General features: G+C 35.3%; 1 protein-coding gene across 1 annotated transcript; it reads right to left on the bottom strand.

Moving 5' to 3' along the window:
• Positions 1–223: 223 nt before the first annotated feature.
• Positions 224–13,716, bottom strand: LOC119818777 (olfactory receptor 5D13-like). The gene is made up of 3 exons (XM_038336557.1): positions 13,665–13,716; positions 4,178–5,171; positions 224–275 (listed from the first exon to the last, which is right to left on the bottom strand). The coding sequence occupies exons 1-3, from the start codon at positions 13,714–13,716 to the stop codon at positions 224–226; spliced, it is 1,098 nt and encodes a 365-aa protein (XP_038192485.1).
• Positions 13,717–20,338: the final 6,622 nt, after the last annotated feature.

Raw genomic sequence — 20,338 nt, 5'->3', positions numbered from 1 at the left:
ATCATTGTCTCCTATATTGTTATCTTTGTCACTGTCATCAAGATTCCTACTCAAGGAGCACTCCAAAAAGCCTTGTCTACCTGTGCACCCCATCTGACTGCTATCTCCTTCTGCCATGGTATCATTCTACTTCTTTACTGCGTGTTCAAGTCAAAGAGTTCACTGCTTCTTGTTAAGATAGTCACTGTGTTTTATAGCATGGTCATCCCTATGCTCAATCCTCTTATTTACAGTCTAAGAAATAAGGATGTAAAGGAGACTGTGAGGAAGATAATCCATGTAAAACTCCTTTCTCCCTCATAGCCACACAAACATCTAAATTATCTTTTCTCAATATTTTTATTCATTGACTTCATAATATTCAAATAATGAAACAAAACATTCTGAGAAATGGGATAATGTGTGTGTTTAATAGTTACATTTTCACTACAAATGGCTTTATAGAGAATGGAAATTATTTTTTTTAATCTTAGAATGGAGAGAGCTAAATCATGATTCCATAATGATGTCTATATTTCTCTTTTTTCATTCTTTCTTTTCTATTTCTTAACTTACACCTATTCCTTCCCTTTCTCTGCCCTTTATATTTCCCCCTTGTACGCATGTTAACACTTGTGCAGGAGCACCTTTATATTTATATATGAGTACATATGAGTGATAATTCCCCTTGATTGCTTCTCCAGCAAGCAATAAGAAGGCATATTATATTATGCACATTCTTCAAACTCCATATGAGCACTTTTAGAATCAATTGTCTTGCCTTTCATCAGTTAGGAAGAAATATATTGTGGAAATTATAATGTTTATAACTTTTTGGTAACCACAGTTCCTAACTGCTGATTCTGAGATTACAGAATTTGCTTATGCATACACGTCTAAAACTTATAATGATTAGAGCATACAAAAGTATATAAAATTTTAAAGATTTTGTTCAAAACAGTATTTACATTATTATTTGAAACATCACTTACTTTTAAATGTCCTTTAAATATCTGTTTATATGTATTACAGATGGATTCTTGCTTTGTTTTCTCTTGTCAGTCCTACATGCTTCAGGCATTTAATCTTTGTATGTATCTTATTAAAGAAATTTATCTTTAATTATTATATGTACGTTGGAGTGTTGGCTTATGAACTTGAGTGCAGTGCCCATAAAAGTCATAAACAGTCTAGAATCCTTTGGAAGTGGAATTACAGTCATTTGTGGAATGCCCTTTGTAGGAGTAGATACATGAACTCATATCCTCTGTAAAAACAGTGTATGTTCTTGACCACTGGACCGTCTTTCTGGACCATGCTAATAGGTGCATCCATGTTGGCAGGAGTTAGACTATGGCTATTTGTGGTGATCTATAATCATGTTTTCTATAGCCTTCAGGAGGCTTCTTCCTTTTCATTGCCTATGTCACACTCTTGAGCTACTGTTGATTCTTTAATATCAACATGCTATTTGCTGATCTGACCCTTTATCAGTACTAAGTTCACAAACTCCGTGAGCTTGTTGGCACTGGTGCAATATCCTATCCTGAATAAGATATCAGCCAGAAGATTGCTTTTATTATCTCTAAATTTTTTATAAAATACATAGCCTGAATTATTTTTCTCTCTTCCTATATTTTCATTTGAATCAGAGTGGGATGATACAGAACTGTCCATACATGTCTTTCATCTGTCAGTAAGATTTTCATGGTACCTGTCTTCTTTGTCTTATTTTTTTTCTCTAAAAATATTAAGGCTTTCAGAGGGTATCAGAAGGTATCCTTTCTCTTTGATAGATCATCACATAACTATGGCCTAAGCAACAAAGATATGATGGGGATAAATATTAAATAACAACTGATATAGTAAAGCATATCATTTTAGAAATTTTATTTGGCTTGGAAAGTAACTGTGTGCTATTGTTCAGTGTCAAATCACAAATGTGAAACAACCCACTGATAAGCATATCATTATCACATTATTTTACATTACAGAAATTAACAGGACTAAAATCGCAGATGACTTAGAAGTAATCACAGTAGTGAATATTCTAGCAAGATTTGAGTATCAGTAGACTCTCTTCCATCTCTACCCAGATCAACATTCCTTTCAACTTATCTTTGAAGTAAAATTACTTTGAGATATTCTCAAGTACATGTAACTTCAGTGCTGATTACTCAACCAACACTTATTTCCACAATTTATGTAGCTGTGTGACAGCCTTCACTGAAGTTTGCTAGATAAACTTCACTGACTCAGACTCTTAGTGATGGATATAAACGTATATGTAGAAGGTAGTTTCATGCTAAGCATCAGAATTAAGTCTACCCCTAGACCCCTAGATTCAATATCCTACCCTTCCATAAGCTTTGTAATAGATTTACATTACAAAGTATGGATTCCTTCCTATATCCTGTAGTGGGTACCAAATCTAATTCTAGAGTGGTTGGTCACGCCAATACAATTACTTTTTTGCAGTTTTGTTTTCTTCTACAAATGAGGAAAGCCAGTTATAATGTCAAAATTATAATTTAATGTATAACTATCAGGTATGGTTTTTAAAATATTGGGATATACATTAAAAGTCCTTATAAGACAAATAGAGTTCATTTTTATTGTGATTTCATTCCCCAGTACATGGTTTCTTGTTCAAAATATTATTTTATTTAAATGTATATAACAATTGGTAGAGTGTTCTGTTAAATGCATATCACACTTAAGTTACAGACCACCAGATATCCGTATAAACTCCATGATTGTTGATATATTACTGTTTTTTTTATTTTCATAATTTTTTGGTCCTTTGTCTTCATTTTTTGATACTTTTTTCTATTATTATTATTATTATTATTATTACAAATTTTCACCTCCTCCCATTTCCCTCCCCTCCCCCTCCTCCCATACCCATTTCCGCTCCCTCTCCAGTTCAAAGAGCAGTCACGGTTCCCTGCCCTGTGGGAAGTCCAAGGTCCCCCCCTCCATCCAGGTCTAGGAAGGTGAGCATCCAAACAGACTAGGTTCCCACAAAGGCAGTACATTCAGTAGAATCAAAACCTAGTGCCATTGTCCTTGGCTTCTAGTCAGCCGTCCATGTAAGCTACGTTCAGAGAGTCCGGTTTGATCACATGCTCCATCAGACTCAGTCCAGATGGCCTTGGTGAGCTCCCATTAGATCGGCCCCACCGTCACAGTGGGTGGGCACACCTCTCGTGGACCTGACTTCCTTGCTCATGTTCGCTCTCCTTCTGCTCCTCATTTGGACTTGGGAGATCAGTCCAGTGCTCCAATGTGGGTCTCTGTCTTTATCTCCATCCATCGCCAGATAAAGGTTCTATGGTGATATGCAAGATATTCATCAGTATGGCTATATGAAAGGGCCAGTTCAGGCTCCCTCTCCTCAGTTGCTCAAGGAACTAGCTGGGGACATCTCTTTGGACACCTGGGAACCTCTCTAGAGTCCAGTCTCTTGCTAACCCTCAAAAGGCTCCCTTAATTAATACTGTTTTTTTTTTACTGTTTTACCTTTTATTAAATCAAATCTGTACACATGATTACAATACAGAAGGAAGAGTACAGATGGTATCACCAGGTACTCCATTGATCCCACTGGAAGCTCCAATTGGATAAGTTTTTTTTTTAACAAATCATTAGCAATAAAGGTAATTACAATATTTGTTTTAGAAATAAGAATCAACAATTCCAAAATAAAAAGAACTTTAATTTGCAATTTGTTGTGGAATATCATTATTGACAGTGAACTTTATGAAGATTTTGATATTCCAAAAGACATCAGTTTTGATTAGCAAGTGAGAGCTGCGAAGATATAGCAATTTACTTCAGGCAATTAAGTAGCCTACTAATTACAAAATAATTCAATCAATTCCATGTATCTAAATTTTTGTTAGCTAATGACTGAAAAAAAGAAGAAATTTGTTTCATAATGAATGTGCTAACTTAAAAATTGTGCACATTGAATTTCAAGTATGAAATATTCACTTAAATAAAAAAAAACTGATGACTACTTTATTATTTATAGCTAAATACTCAACCTCAAGTTAAAAAAAACTGGTTAACAAAGTAACTTGGAGTTAAATACATGTCTTCTTTATTTTTTTGTTTTAATTTTGCTTATCATTATAGAAAGTGTGAGAAATTCTGTACAATATTCCTTTAAAACAAATGAATATGGCATTATATGTTCCTGATGGTCTCTTTGACGTCTTTATTCCTGAGACTATAGATCAGGGGATTTAACATGGGGATGAAGACGGTGTAGAACACTGAGGCCACCTTGACCATGAGCCATGAGCTCTTTGTGTTTGGTACACAGTAGAGAAAAAGAATTGTTCCGTGGAAAATCATTATGGCAGTCAGATGAGAGGCACACGTAGAGAAGGCTTTTCTACGGCCCCCAGTGGAAGGCATCTTCATGGCAGCGATGAAGACGAAAATACAGGACGTGAGAATGATGATCAGGCTGCTCATTTCATTAAATGTAGCAGAAACAGAAACAATCTCCTGGCTAATGTAAGGGTCAGAATGGGAAACAGCCACAATAGCAGCATGCTCACACACAAAGTTATTTAAAATATTAACTCCTTGAAAGGATAATCTCAGCGAAAAGTAAATAAGTGTTGTGGAACATATTAGACCCCAAGAGTATGATGCGCCCACTAAAAAGGAACACAGTTCGGGGGACACGGCAACCGTGTAGCGAAGATTACACGCTGCAACAAATAGGTCGTAGGCCATCACTGCCAACATGTAGGTTTCTGTCACCACAAATGTACATGCAAAGAAGAACTGCATGATGCAGCCTGCGAAGGAGATGGTTCTGTCCTCTAAAATCAAGTTCTCTAACAGTTTGGGTGTCACAACAGTGGAGTAACAGAAGTCCACGAAGGACAGGTGAGCAAGGAAAAAGTACATGGGGGTATTGCGAATCTTTGTGTTGACCCTGATGATGGCAATCGTGCCCAGGTTTCCCAGTACCGTGACTGAGTATATGGTCAGGAAGAGGAGGAACAGAGGCACCTGGAGGTCCGGGTATTCTGAGAAATCCAAGAGGATGAAGGTCACTGAAGTAGTCTGGTTTTCTTGGTCCCTGAGATAAAACAGAAAAATTGAAAAACCGACGCAGTTAAAAAGACAGGGTGAAAAATGTTTGTAAAGAACTACAAATAATTTTATTTCTGTGGTTAAATTTTTAAATTCAAATTAGAAGTTGACATATAATATATGCTTTCATCCTTTGCAGTAAAATATTGCTTACCTCACAATAAAATACAATTCACAAGATCAAAGATGGATTACTCAAACATAGGATAAAATTTCATCATAAAATTGTAGAAAGTGTTACTGTGTGTTGCAGCAGACACACTGTAAACTCATGGTGTATCACGACATATTTTAGTTATACAAAAGAGCAGCTACAGCGAAACCTTGGATATTTTAATTTCCTAATTATCCAAATAACTACAATTACAGAAAAAATGAAAAGGAGTTACTCCTTCATGTGCTATGCTCTTCCAAAATGTCTTAACTGCTCCTTTCTGATTTTAATTACATTTTTCTTAGAACTACATTATAAGTATTTACTGACCATGAGTCTACTCGGTATCAAATTAACACTGTTGCACATAAGATAAAAATGACATGTCTGTGTGCCAAAATTAAAGCCTTATAGTATTCACTATATCGTGATTTTATTGCTTAAAATAATATTAGACTTGTGTCCATATAAAAACTATCATTGACATATACATGCAGTTTTTCTTCAAATATTACTTTGGGTTTTGTTAATTCAATACACAACACTTATTATATCATGAATACCTTTACAAATTTCACACAAACTTTACTGAGTCCAAATTCTATAAGTAGACCTTTGAAAATTTTACACAAATCTCTATTCTTCCTCTGATCCCTATATAACAAAATGTGAGCAACTTAGAGTTGAAGGAGTAATCTTTTCCACCAGTAACAAATGAACTTTCAACAACTTCTGATACATCTTTTCAACATGTGTAACTTTTCAGTCCATTTCTCATATTTGCTGCTTATCTTAAATCATGTGGTGCCATCTATATTCAGATGTTTGAAGGCTCTGTGTGCTGTACATATTGTAAATATGGGCCTGTAGAGAGCAAATTCCTTCCTGCCTTTCTCTGAGATCCATCTTAGGCTTCTTATTACATTTCTTCTATGTACTGAATATCATATTGAATATTTTAGAAACTACAGAATTATCAAATATAATTTGTATTTTCAATTTTTCTTTTGAGAATTAATATGAAGTGATATATGTATACACATATATATACATATACATATATAATTACAAATAAGTATTTCATGAATGTCTTATAATTGATTACAGTTGAAATGTTTGTATATATAAAGAAAATACATATAAATATAGGAACAAATAAAATGTTTGGAAATATTGGTAATACAAGAACCATACAATGGGAAACAACATGATAAATTCATCTAGTTAGTAGGACTATGCGGGGATCATAGATGGTAGATTTATGCATAGATTTTAAAGCCTGAGAAAACTAGGACCTTACATCACTTTCCTTTTAAAATAAAATAAAGTGAGAGTTGAGTAAACTCACCACAACACAGAAAAGTTTGATGTATTTATTTACTTAAGACTCAACAAAAATTAATAGGCTCCAGAGCTGTCTCTGCTAAGAATTCAATTTATTTTTTAATTAATTAATTGTCTGAAACAATAAAAAACATGAAAATACAAGTTTTATTCTATTATCAGAAATATTTTAGAAAAATGACTTCTGCTACATAACTTTAAAAAATATCTCAGTGAAAACTGAGAGAAAGGGAAAGAGAAAAAGCAGAAATCCAGCACAAGACTGTAACCTACATACACGTCACAAAGACTTTGGGGATGTGACCCCTAGAGAATGTGACTGAAGAAATTCCCTGGAGGCACAAATCAAACAATTAGATAAACCAAAGCCACATGTGATATTTTGCTTGTAATTTTATCTAATATTAGCAACATTTTCATGGATAATTTTAATGATTCAAATATCTTATTAAACATTTTATGAGATGCTAGTACTCTTTAAACTTAAATACCTACAAGTTGCTATAAAACACCTATAAATTAATACATAAACAGAGGACTAGCTTTTATGTTATCAGAAGGCATCATTCAAGTTTCCAAATAAGGGGAGAAACCAACAGTTCTGTCTAGCAATGACACCTTGAACTACAACAATACCAGCATAGCATGATACCTCTAAGGGTACAGTAATACCATACATACATTGTGGTTACCAACACCTCTCTGATTATACTCAAGGTCCAAACATCAAGAGGGAAGCCACGCCAAGTCAGAAACATCAATAAGTAATCAATTCTAGTAGAGTCATACATTAGTGCACATATCTATGAAAAAACTCCTACAACTAAAGCTCAGGGAATATTGCAAAAGAGGGGCCAATACACTAAAGAAAAAATTTGGGTGTAGCTGAAAGAAGACAGTTTACATCCCAATAAAAAGTGAATTTAATTCTATATGTGAGTGGCAAGAGAGGAAAGTTTATGCAAATTAACCAAAACTTAATTTTAATAAAAAGAGATAGTTGGTCTAGGTCTTTAGGGGCTTGGAAGGAAAGAAGTTAAATACATTAGCAACAAGTATGTACTCAGAGAAAAGGAGGAAGGGTTACAGAGGGTAGCAGGGAGAGGGCTTCATGACAGAAAAGGAAATGGATACCATATACACACATGTCACACACACATGTGCACATGTGTACAAATGCACACACATGCACAACACACATTCACACATTCTCACACACAGTGTAGAATTTTAGATGCTACACAATGACTGTTTCAGGAGTATGATTTGTAGACTTTGTCCTTTTCTTTTTTCAAAATGAGTTTGTATCTTCTAAGCTATTAAAAAAGGGGGAAAGGTGTTAAGAGGATTTTGGAAAAATTAATAGAAGATAATCTTTTTTTTCCCCAGAAAAAAAAATGTGATATTAAATTTCAAGTCTCCTCGTGAAGAGTTAAACGTTTCAAAAAGTGGTTCTCAGTCTTGTTAACGTGCTTGTTACATAGTAAATCTACAGCTTTCTCCCAAGCTTATACATGGATGCTGCCTTCATGGGAACGGGGAAGGCAGCTCATGGAGCCTTGAGGCAGAGGCGGAGAAGCCTCCAGAAGGACAGGTGATCTGTATTGCTGCTTAAGTAACTGTGGGCCTGTGACAGCATCACCTGGACCCTCAGAGCTAATGAATTTAGCTCTTGAATGGGCTCTTGTAAATCATGTTTTTGAAATCCTCTCGTTGACTCTGTTGCTTTTGAAGTATGAGAAAACAGGGTTAGGGGATGCATGAAAAATGTTAGAAAAATAAGGTGAGGTCAAAGGGAAAGCAGAGCTTTTGTTGTTGTTGTTGTTTTCCTACATCAGGGGCTCATGTTTCAAATGTTAACTGTTTTTTCTCTCATGTTTATGCGTGACCAATGGGCCTCGGATTTTCTTCAGGAGCTGTTTTGTTCCTCCCACTCTCCTGTCAAGAGCAGGATGTCTCAGCAGGGCACTGCAGGCAGCCCATGCCAGATAACTTGTCATGGGAGGCGATCCTGTTTGCAGTAGGGCTTTAGCAGCCTCTCAGGCCTCTACCCACTCGATGCAATTAGCATTTTCTCATTGGCAACAACCAAATATTATGTAGGCACAGTCAAATGATTTTACCTTCTGGTCCCAGTTGAAAACCACCAGTTGAAAAAAAGAATCAAAACCCAAGCAAGGCATATTTATTAAGTAATAGTATATTTCCTCTTTTTATTAATGCAAACATAAATACCTGACAACTAGAACGCCAGAAGGTAGGGTATTTTGACTTCACAGTTCATCACACGGTGCCTGGTCTCTAATATGTTGAACATGAGTGCTCTTAGGAGTTCTGTTGAAGGTTTTTTTTTCTTGTTGTTTGTTTTGTTTTTTGTTTTGGTTTGTGTTTTGGTTTTGTCATAAGGAAACATGGACAAATTATTTGTTATTCAAATATTAAATATAATGTTGTATAGCAAGTGTTCAGCAATTTGGTGAAGAGTATTTAATAAAACATATTCCTATAAGAAAAGAGGGGCCAATAAATGTTTAAAGTCACAGTATCGCGGAATTTGTTGTGAGGTTGTGTCTCGTAGTAATGTACACCCATACAGTCTTACTAGCAGATCTGACTAAACATAACCCTAACAAAAACTATAGTCGTGGCAAAACTGACACTGGAAAGATTGAGTCCTCAGCCTTTACAAAGAACTATAAGCAGCTAAGGATTTCTGAGAGTGGGAAAAGCACTGTTCCCAGACAACATAACTGATTGTTTATTATCGAATGGTCATTCCTGAAAACATTCATATAAGTAAAATTATACAGGCTAAGCAAACTATATTTAGAAATAAAAAGTATGCATATACGAACATTGTTGCCTGTAACAGCCATTAATGTAAAAAGAATCATGTATTTAAAAGAGAACAAGGAATGAAATATGGGACAAGGGAAAGAAAAGGAAGAAAGAAATGAGGTAATTATATAATCTCAAAACTAAAAGAAATGTTTAAGAAGTCAATCTGTTCTCTGCCCAGAAGTTTCAAAGCCCTCTTCTGGCTTTCTTGGACACTCAATACATTCAGAAAAGATATTCGTTTGCTTAAAATAAGAATATAAACCTTTTAAAAATATTTTAAAATACAACATAGTATAGATTCACACATAGATTTACAGCTTGAGAGGATTAGGGTCACACATTCCTTTCCTTCTAAAATAGAAAATACATATGATTTATTCATTTATAATTTTTTTCACAAGATTAGTGGTTTTTTTAGAAAGTTATAAAAGTAATAAAATGGAAACCAACTCAACATTACATTTTGCACAGAACCACAGTAGTCGTATATCCAGAGAAGATATATAAATGCCAAATAATCAGGACTAAAGCAAGTCACCTTTGCTAATTGCTAGGGAAATGACAAAAAAAAAAAAATCCCAGCAGGAACAGCTAGCTCACTTGCTGATGTTGAGTAAGAAGTGTATTTCTTTATTTCTTTCTTTTTGTTTGTTTGTATATTTGTTTTGTTTTGTTTTGTAGTTGAGATACAGGGTTTCACTGTATATATCTGGCAAGAGGATCTTCTGTAGACCAGGATGGCCTTGAATTCAGAGATTTTCCTGTCTTGGCCTCCTGAGTGCTGGATTAATGGTTGAGCTGTTATCAATTTTTTCAGTCAGGTGAGGTGGTGCACACCATTACTAGCGACCTTGGGAGGCAGAGCCAGCTAGATCTCTGTGAGTTCAAGGGCAGCCTGTTCTACAAAGTGAGTTGCAGGATAGTCAAAGCTGAAGAAAGTAAGAGAAGAAAAAAGAAGAAGGATGTAAGGAGGTAGGGAAAGCATGGGAAGTGCATAAAATATATGGAGATCATGGTGTTCTTTTAGTATTATTGGAGAATATGTAAACCTGTAATATGCTTATGGAAACATGCATGGTGCTTCATCAAGCAATTAATGTTCAAATTTTACATAATCTAGAAATTCTAACTCAAGTAAGTACCAAATTAATTAATACAAGACTCACATATTCATTTTCAGGTGATCTTTACTCACCATAGGGAAATGACAGAACCAAAGCAGGTAGCCATCAACAGATATGCATCCCTCAACATGGATCATCTATGCAGACATTAGAATAGAGGAAATCAGCACAGAGAACACAGTGCACAAATCCAACCATGTGTGGTACTCATGAACTTCCTGGATACAACAGGCATCCATAGAGCTTACCAGGCACAGAAACTGGAGAAGAATCATCCAGTACATCCACAACTCTAGTTTGGGATGGTAAAATGTTCCAGAGACAGTGGATACAGCAGCACAACACTGGGAATACATTTGAGGACACAAAATTGTACACACCCAAGTGTTCATAAGACAAATGTACATCTAGGATATTTTAAGTTAAAGTTCTTTAAAGGTAATAAAACACAGTTGTGGAGAAACTAACTGGTAAAATATGTGGGTCGCTAGTTATGACTAAAATATAAACATATTCGTATGTGTGTGATGGAGTTGGGAGGACCTTGGACTTAGCATAGAGTGGGGAACCCTGATGGCTCCTTGGCCTTGAGAGGGAGGGAGGGGAGGTATGGGTGGAGGGAAGGGGAGGGAAGGGGGAGAAGGAGGGGCGGGAAGGGGGAGGAGGAGCGGAGGGAGGGGGAGGAGGAGGGAAGGAGATGGAAATTTTTAAATATAAAAAAAAATAAACCATGAGAAAGAAAAAAAAAAGAAAAGAAAAGAAAAGATACAGTATCCCATAAAAAAAAAGAGAAATGTAAAATATCCTTTCATGAGGCTGATCTTGCACAGATTTGTAATTTTTCTTTTTTTTATTTTTTCTTTTTTTCTTTTTTTATTTAATATGGTTTATTTTTTTATATTTAAAAATTTCCATCTCTTCCCCTCCTTCTCCCCCTTCCCTCCCCTCCTCTCCACCCATACCCCCTCTCCCTCCCTCTCCAGGCCAAGGAGCCATCTGGGTTCCCTACTCTATGATAAGACCAAGGTCCTCCCAACTCCCCCCAGGTCCAGGAAGGTGATCAGCCAGGCTGAGAAGGCTCCCACAGAGCCCGTCCATGCAGAAGAATCAGAGCCCAGCGCCTTTGTCCTTGGCTTCTCAGTCAGCCTCCACCGTCGGCCACATTCAGAGAGTCCGGTTTGGTCTCATGGTCCATCAGTCCCATTCCAACTGGACTTGGTGATCTCCCGTTAGTTCTGTCCCACAAGTTTGTAATTTTGTGAGCTTAACCTTCAATAGTTTATCCATCTCTCCATCTTCACACAGGTTTATATAATTGTTCCAACTATTGTAAACTCTTAAAACTGTGTGCTAAATTACTACATATTTTAATCTCAAGATTTGACCCAATAATGAGTTTAGTGTTAAAGCAGTTAATTGGAAATCTTATATGATATAAAGGAAGGAGAGATGACTGTCAGAAGCTCTTCCTAATGTATTATACTTAGATAAAAGATATTTGATCTGTAGAGTCTAAGTCATAAAAAATGATAGTCCTTGTTTCGCATTATGTTTTAAAAGAAGGGTTAAAATTAGAAAAAACACATAATTTTGGATTGACAGATGGTGGTGGAAGGCTTTATATATGGATAAATGTAGCCTAGGACTAAGAGATATCTGTATGTATTACCTACATATGTACATTTAAATATATTTTTAAGTCTCATGCTTTTTGTGTTTACACTTATATTTTATGAAATTATATACTTAGAAATCAATGACAACATAAATATTTCCATGGCACGTACTATTATTCTCTAACTGATGGATTTTTTTCAGATGCTCTAATCATATTCCAAACCTCTTCAGAACAACGGCTATGAAATTTTGGTTTTGTTTACAAGCAGACTCCACTAGGTGGCAGAAGGACACCATAATTCTAATCAATGGGGAAAAAATCTTTTTGTTTTAAGGACAGAAATATTGAAGTATTAGAATTTGATTATTGATTCCCATGCTTTATCAATAAATGGACAATAAGCAAATCTTCGGAAATAATAAAAGTCATGGCTGAATTAAAATGTTCATGTACTTTTTTCCCCTATATTTTAAATTTTGACTAGAAATAATTCTTTGGCTCTTTACCATTTAAACAATCACTAATTTTAAAAACAGAAGTATAGTTAACTACAAATGACAGTATATGACTAAAATCTTAATTTGAAGTTACAATAATTACTAGATTTAATGTTAATGTTAAACACATCCGTGTACTACACATGTGAGCACTCCTTCAACACAAAATTAGTTTTGTGGTGTTTGTTTGCTCCTCATTTTATTTTTGGAGAACAGAGAAAAGAGAGGGAAGAGAGGAGAAGAGAAAGAGAGACACACAGAGAGACAGAGTGGGGGAGGGAGAGAGGGAGAGGATAAAGTTAATTGGGAGGTGTGTAAAGCATGAAATAATAATTTAAAAAGGAAAAGACATTCACATTTGTGATAAATCCTATCTAAATTATAATGAATTTAGTTTTGCTAATTAGTAATACATAGATATTATACGATATTGAATAACTGTGCCAATAAATCAGACACTTTCTAGAAAAGCCTAGTATAAAATCTTTAAGTAAAGGCAGCACTTACTAATGAATGATATCTACTATACACAAAAACTACTTAAATGAGGATTGAAAGGCAGACAGACAGAAGGAAAGAAAGATATGAAGAAAGAAAAAGAGAAGAAAGAAAAAGAGAAAGAAGGAAGGAAGGAAGGAAGGAAGGAAGGAAGGAAGGAAGGAAGGAAGGAAGGTAGGAAGGAAGGAAGCAGTGAGGGAGCGATTAAAGGAGGGAAGGAAGGAAGGGAAGGGAAGGGAGGGGGCGGCAGGGAGGGAGGGAGGCAGGAAGAGACAGAGAAATCAAGCAAGCAATGCCTACTACAGTGTATGAGACATCTGTGCCTATGAAAGTATGAATTGCCTCTTGGAAGAAAATATTTGCTAAAAACCAAAATAGCTGGATATCCCATCAACTTGTCACCATCTTATATATGTATTGTAATATATACTGATTAGATAATTCAGCAAAATAAAAGAGATATTGGGACACTGTTGAGATGGCACCATTACCTAAAGCCATTTGTACATAGAATGTCACACTTTTCAGAATAAGAGCATTCATTTCTAAACATCATTTTATTAACTCTATGTTAATGTCATACAATGTACTTGATCATATTCAAACATTATATTAGTCACTTTTCTGTTGCTGTGATAAAACACATGACCAAAGTTAACTTAGCATGAGAGGGTATATTTTGGCCTAAGAGAAGAAGCCGTGATGGCAAATAGGAACTCCATCTCCTCCATTATTTGGAGATTCTTTCGGTGGAGTCCTTGCCTTAAGCTGCTCTTCCCTGCTACTGCCTTCTGATTAGAGTTACTAAAAGCTGTGCCTTGCCTTGTGGATCAGAGGATAAGGTTTTCACCTGTTGGACCAATTGACTGTTGGGTATATAAGCCTCCATGGTGCTATTGAATAAAGGGTTTCTTACCAGTGATTAGAGGTCCATGGCTCTGTCTGTCTGTCTCTGTATGAGTTTTTGTATGTTTCAACCTCCAGCCCCTTGCCCGAAGCTAGAGAACTGAATTCTAGCGCATAGTGCGCTGACAGGGGCGCTCAGTCAGCGGCAATCAAATTCTTTAGGACGTCTCAACTGCACTAGCTTTCATACATGCCTTCAAATAGCCTTCAGTTCTATGAGACTATCCCCAAATTCCATTTCTCTACAACCCTTTCTATTCTTCTCCCCACCTGCCCCTTCTAATTCAGTCCTCTCCCTGGATCTACTGTTGTAGCTTGGTTATCATTTACATACTATCTAGATCCATATAAGGAAATGCTTAATATATTTATCTTTTGGGGCCTATGATATCTCATTCAGAATTATTAATTTTTCTAATTTCATCCACTTGCCTGTTAATTCTTTGACTAATACATTTTATTTGCTGAGTAATACTCATTGTGTAAATTACTACATTTTCTTTATCAATTTATTTGTTGACTGACATTTAACTTGTTTCCAGTTTCTGGCTTTTATGAATAAGCAACAGTAAACATGGTTGTGGAGATCCATCTTGCAGGGAACTCTCAATCTGAATATGGCCTCACAGACAATGTTGAGAGGATAGTTGAGAATAAGAAACTCATGCAGGAAGTCATCAAAACAGAATGTGGAACTACACTCTTTGTCCACCTATGCCTGCCTGGATCATACCGTCATGCCTATTTTATTGCAGGGATTTGCTGTACTTGCAAAGGAAAGACAACCAAACCCCAATGAGTTTCTAGTATTTTATCTGTTGAAAACTAAGGCATAGCCCTGAAGACAAAACCAATTTCTTCAGAAAAAAAAAAAGAAACATTTGCTTACAATTGAATGTAGTGGTATTTTTCTTTGGAATACTAGCTCACAAATAATGACATGGAGACTTATTATGAAAGCTCAACCTCAGTCTAGGCCTTTTTGTTCACCTAGCTTTTATGATTTAAATTAACCCATATTTATATATATTTTTTTCATGAGGCTTTTTACCTAATCTCATCAATGACCATCCTGCTTCTTCCAGGTCTGCCTGGCAACGCTACGTTTCTTCTTCCCAGAGTTTTTTCTCTGCCCTGAAGTCCTGTCTGTACTCTTCTTCTAGATATTGACCATTCCGTTTTTCATTCACCAATCACAATGTACAAATATCTCACAACAACTGTAAATTTGCTTAATTGCAAAGAAACTTTAATTGTCATGTTTCCTCTCCTCCATCTAGAAGTCTAAGAATGTACAGTACTAGAGAACTCATTTCTAGAGTTGCTGAAGAGAACATACCCCCCTCATCTTATTTAATCACCACACTTATTTAATGACTATCATCTGTATATTTTTTCTTAGATTGTCTTTTATTTTGTTTTTAAAACAACCTCCAACATAAACTGTTAAAGAAAAATGAAATGAAGAAGAAGAATCCATGATGGTAGTATAGAGACTAGGCCAGACGAGGCAGGTGTGTTGACAGGACAAGGAAGCAGGCAGACCATATCATTAACAACAATTACTTGGTTAGAAATAGCCAGACGTAGACTGAGGCTTTAACATCACAAAGCCCATTCATGTTGATGTACTTCTTCAGTAAGACTGAACCTCCCCATATCCTCTCTAAAGTGAATGGCCAGTTGAAGATCAGATGTTCAAATGCTTGAGCCCTTCTGGGACATTTCTGATTCAAAAGAATCCCTATCTCCAACCAAATCGACTCTACCTCTCTATCTACATACTCATCCAGATAGTTATACTCCGACTATCTGTGTCTGACTCTGTCTCAGGGTGTTTCTCTTTGTCTGCCTGTCTCTTTCTCTGTCTCTCTGCCTCTCTGTGTTTTTGTGTTTCTGTCTCTCTGTCTCTGTCTCTTCCTACCCACAGAGTTGTGTGAATCAAGCCCAATTTGTGTTGCCCAAATATTCTTGCATGTTTTGCCTGCCTTAGACTGATGCACTACAGGTCAAGACATTAAATAAAATTCTCTTCTCTTGCAATGTCTGTCAGTCTCCAGTAGCCCCTCAGCTAGGGGAGAGATTATACGCCTACATCGTGATATTTTATATCTTCTCTATTTCTACACCTTGCTAGGATTTTTATTTTTCTAACAAGATTTTGCTCTTGTACACTACTACACATCTGCACCTTAACCAATCATGAGTCTCTGTGTTTATACCAAAAAGAAGCTTCTCTAAAGAGGCTTAAAAATGAACTTTTCTAAGAGTATAATGATAAATCATTAAGAGTTATTTTAATATTATATCCACTTAACTATTGTAGCAGCTGCTCCTCTTGGTTCTATGTGACAGTTTTAATGAGAATGGCTCCTATAGACTCATACTTAATGCTTGGTTACCAGTTTGTGGGCCTATTTGAGAAGGATGGGGAAGTGTATCACTGCATGATCATCAAAATTTTAGAAGTCCATGTCATTCTCAATGCTTGTGCTTATAGATTAGAATGCAAGATCTCAGCTGCTTCCTTAATGTCATAACAGTTTGCCTGCTGCCATTCTCGCTGCAATAATGATCCTAGACTCTAACTAACCACCTGAAATTGAATGTCCCAAGATACTCTTTCATTTATAGATTTCTTGGTCACACATAGTGTCTTTTTGCAGGTATCATAAAATTAACCAAAACAACCTTTTAACTTTCTAGACACAGGTATTTGGACATGAGATAACGGTGCCATGTAGCAGTTCCATCTCATGAAATGGCCCTGAAATCACATCAGAGTAGTTGTTTCATTCCATAAAATTCATGCTACCATTGTAATAATTGGCATGTCTCAGCAGGTCATGAATTACAGTTCTCAGGGCATGTAGCTGGATAATATTGATGATTACTTTTCATCTCTCATAGGTGTTATCACATTCTAGGCATGTTAAAAACAACATATAAAGATGAGTCCTTTCCAACAGTACTTGCTTGATTTCTCTGTTTTATGATTTGTGTATTGTGTCTTCAATAACAGTCATACTTTCAATTTTTAGAGGGTGACCAAGAAATCAAATTGAAGACTCTGACATAAATCTACACACCTCTGGACACATGATTTTTTATAAAGATGTACACTGGGAAAAAACGGCAGAATCTTCAACAGACGGTGCTGATTAAACTGTATATGTCTGCCTGTAGCAAAATGCAAATATGCCCATGATCATCACTCTGTACGAAATGCAAGTTCAAATGGATTAAAAGATAAAATTGCATACACTAAAACTGATATATGATAAGGTGGAAAATATCCTTAAACTCTTTCGCACAAGAGAAGACTCTTTATACAGAGAACACTGTTAGCATAGGCACTAAAATGAACAATTAATAATGGGCCCTTACAAAACTGAAAAGTTCTTTATGGATCTCTGATATTTATTGAGTGTACATCCAAGCTAAATAAATGAGTACCAGGTTTATTGAGAGAACTCCTTCCAAACAAGGTGGAAATCAATTGATGAAGACACAGGAAGTCAACCTTTGATCTCTGTATACACACACACACACACACACACATATATATATATGTATACACATACATACATACATACAAACTCCATAATGTGCATATACTCACATGAACAAACACACACACTACACATGCACAGAGAGAGAGACAGAAACAGAAACAGAGACAGAGAAATGGAGTGGGGAATGAAGGCAAGCAAGAAATGGTTTTAATTTTTAGAAGGATCAATTAGTTAATAGTATATACTTTATAGAATTTGTGGGAAAATTCATAAGCTGTAGCTAGAGTTAGCACTCATATTTCTCATGAATTTGCCACATCAAGTGTCCAATTCTATCATTATTATTATTGTTGTTGTTCAATATCTATGTATTATAACTTTTCTTTACAATCAGTTTCCTATGACTACCTCCTCACCACAATGACAGGTGATTTTATTGTGGCTTTCAGATATACACAAATGATGGGTTCATTGATGCTTGGCCTTTTTAGACTTCTGAACAAAGTTTTAAATGAAAGTTCTGTTTAACCTTGGTCAACTGATCTCAATTAGCTTCTCTAGACACAGTGATACTGTGCTGCATTTCCGACAACACTGTATCTGCCCAGAAAACTAGTTTGTAAGTGAACAGAAACCGTGAAATACCTATGCTTTCACTTCCCCTAGGGACTAAAGTAAATGTGATATCAGAAGAGAGCTGTGGATATTTGCCAATACGCATGAGATCAGCTTCCTTACCTCTTCAGTTATATTAACAAAAGCCAGAAAGGGTCAAGTTTGATTTGAAAACAAACCACAAGCCTTTTCTTTCAAAACAAGTAAGTTTTATCTTCAGGTTATACAAATTTACTTGTAACTTAAAACTTACTAACACATATCCATTACAGTTAATGGGAGATTGCAAATTAATAGTAGCTGTAGATCATGCTGCATAAAATTTAAATCATGTGGATGGCAAATTAATTTAATTTCCTATATCAACTATCAGTAAAAATTCTTCATGGAATAATATGAATCATGCATTTATAATATATTTTAAAAATATAAATGAAATGAGTATTTATGATTTTCTACTCTTTGTTTAAAATTTTAGGGACAATTTGCATATAGTTGAATAAAAGAAAAAATTCATTATATTAGTTCTTTGACAGTTTCATATGTATAATTTTATTATATTAGTTCTTTTACAATTTCATACATATACTGATTACTTTCTCTTCCCATTTTTTCTTACCTTTCTCTAACAGCTGTCTAATCCTCTTCCCCTATAAATCATTTTCCATGATTGAAAGCTTTTCATTTTATTTATAACCCATTTAATTTAACTGGAGTCATACGTATATTACATTGTAAGTATTCATTGGAGCCAAGTGAGGTAATCAGTGAGTAACCGATTACATGTTAGTATTCTAGCTAATTTATGAAATAAATCTGTTTAAAAATCTTGCTAACAAACAAGGCAGGTATTTATCTCCCTAAATAGCAATCTTAGTCTATCCTTTATTATTTGGGATTTGACAACCTTGCATAATACCTACCACACAGTAAGCAGTGATTGAAAGATTAATTTTATGCAAATTAACAATGTTAGTTTTATTTTCGTTTCATGACAGACAAATTATTAGATTCAGAAACTTTGCATAATTAATCCCAAAGTCAGATAATAAATATTCAAAACAAAATTGATTCATTTAGTCTAGTTTTGTTTTATTCTGTTATGCTTTAAATTACGTTGTAATGGAAAATTAACGTGATGTCTCTAATACTCATAAAGATAGAATTTTTGTATGGAACCAAGCTATGGAATTTAACATTCAACAAATAAACAATCCATATAAAGCAGTTAGTTGTAGCACCAGAGAGCACAGTGATTTTGAATATACATAATATTGTGATAAATTAATTATGAAACATTTTGGAAACTATATGAATTATGATAAAATTGAAAAAAATTAGACAGTAGGGAGGTTTTTGATAACAGTTTCTAATTCTTCAAGACTAACAGGACTATTTAGATTGTTCACCTGGTCCTGGTTTAACTTTGGTATGTGGTACTTATCTAAAAAACTGTCCATTTCTTTTACATTTTCCAATTTTGTGGCATAAAGGCTTTTGTAGTAAGATCTAATGATTCTCTGAATTTCCTCTGTGTCTGTGGCTATGTCCCCCTTTTCATTTCTGATCTTATTAATTTGCTTGTTCTCTCTCTGCCGTTTGATTAGTTTGGCTAGGGGTTTGTCAATCTTGTTGATTTTCTCCAAGAACCAGCTTTTGGTTTCATTGATTCCTTGGATTGTTTTCTGTTTCTATTTTGTTGATTTCTGCCTTCAGTTTGATTATTTCCAGTCTTCTACTCCTCCTAGGTGAATGTGCTTCTTTTTTTCTAGAGCTTTCAGGTGTGTGGTTAAGTCTCCAATGAGTGCTTTCTCCGTTTTCTTTAAGTGGGCACTTAGTGCTATGAACTTTCCTCTTAGCACTGCTTTCATTGTGTCCCATAAGTTTGAGTATGTTGTGTCTTTGTTTTCATTGAATTCAAGAAAGACTTTAATTTCTTTCTTTATTTCTTCCTTGACTCAGGTGTGGTTCAGTAGTTGACTGTTCAGTTTCCATGAGTTTGTAGGCTTTCTGGGAGTAGCATTGTTGTTGATTTCTAATTTTAATCCATGGTGATCCGATAAGACACAGGTGGTTACTAATATTTTTTTGTATCTGTGAGATGTCCATATGGCATTTTCCTGTTTGCT

The sequence above is a fragment of the Arvicola amphibius genome, chromosome 7 (assembly GCF_903992535.2).
Source record: "Arvicola amphibius chromosome 7, mArvAmp1.2, whole genome shotgun sequence".
NCBI lineage: Eukaryota > Metazoa > Chordata > Mammalia > Rodentia > Cricetidae > Arvicola > Arvicola amphibius.
Note: the sequence above shows the minus strand (reverse complement) of the source record. Positions and strands in the feature narration are given on the sequence as shown.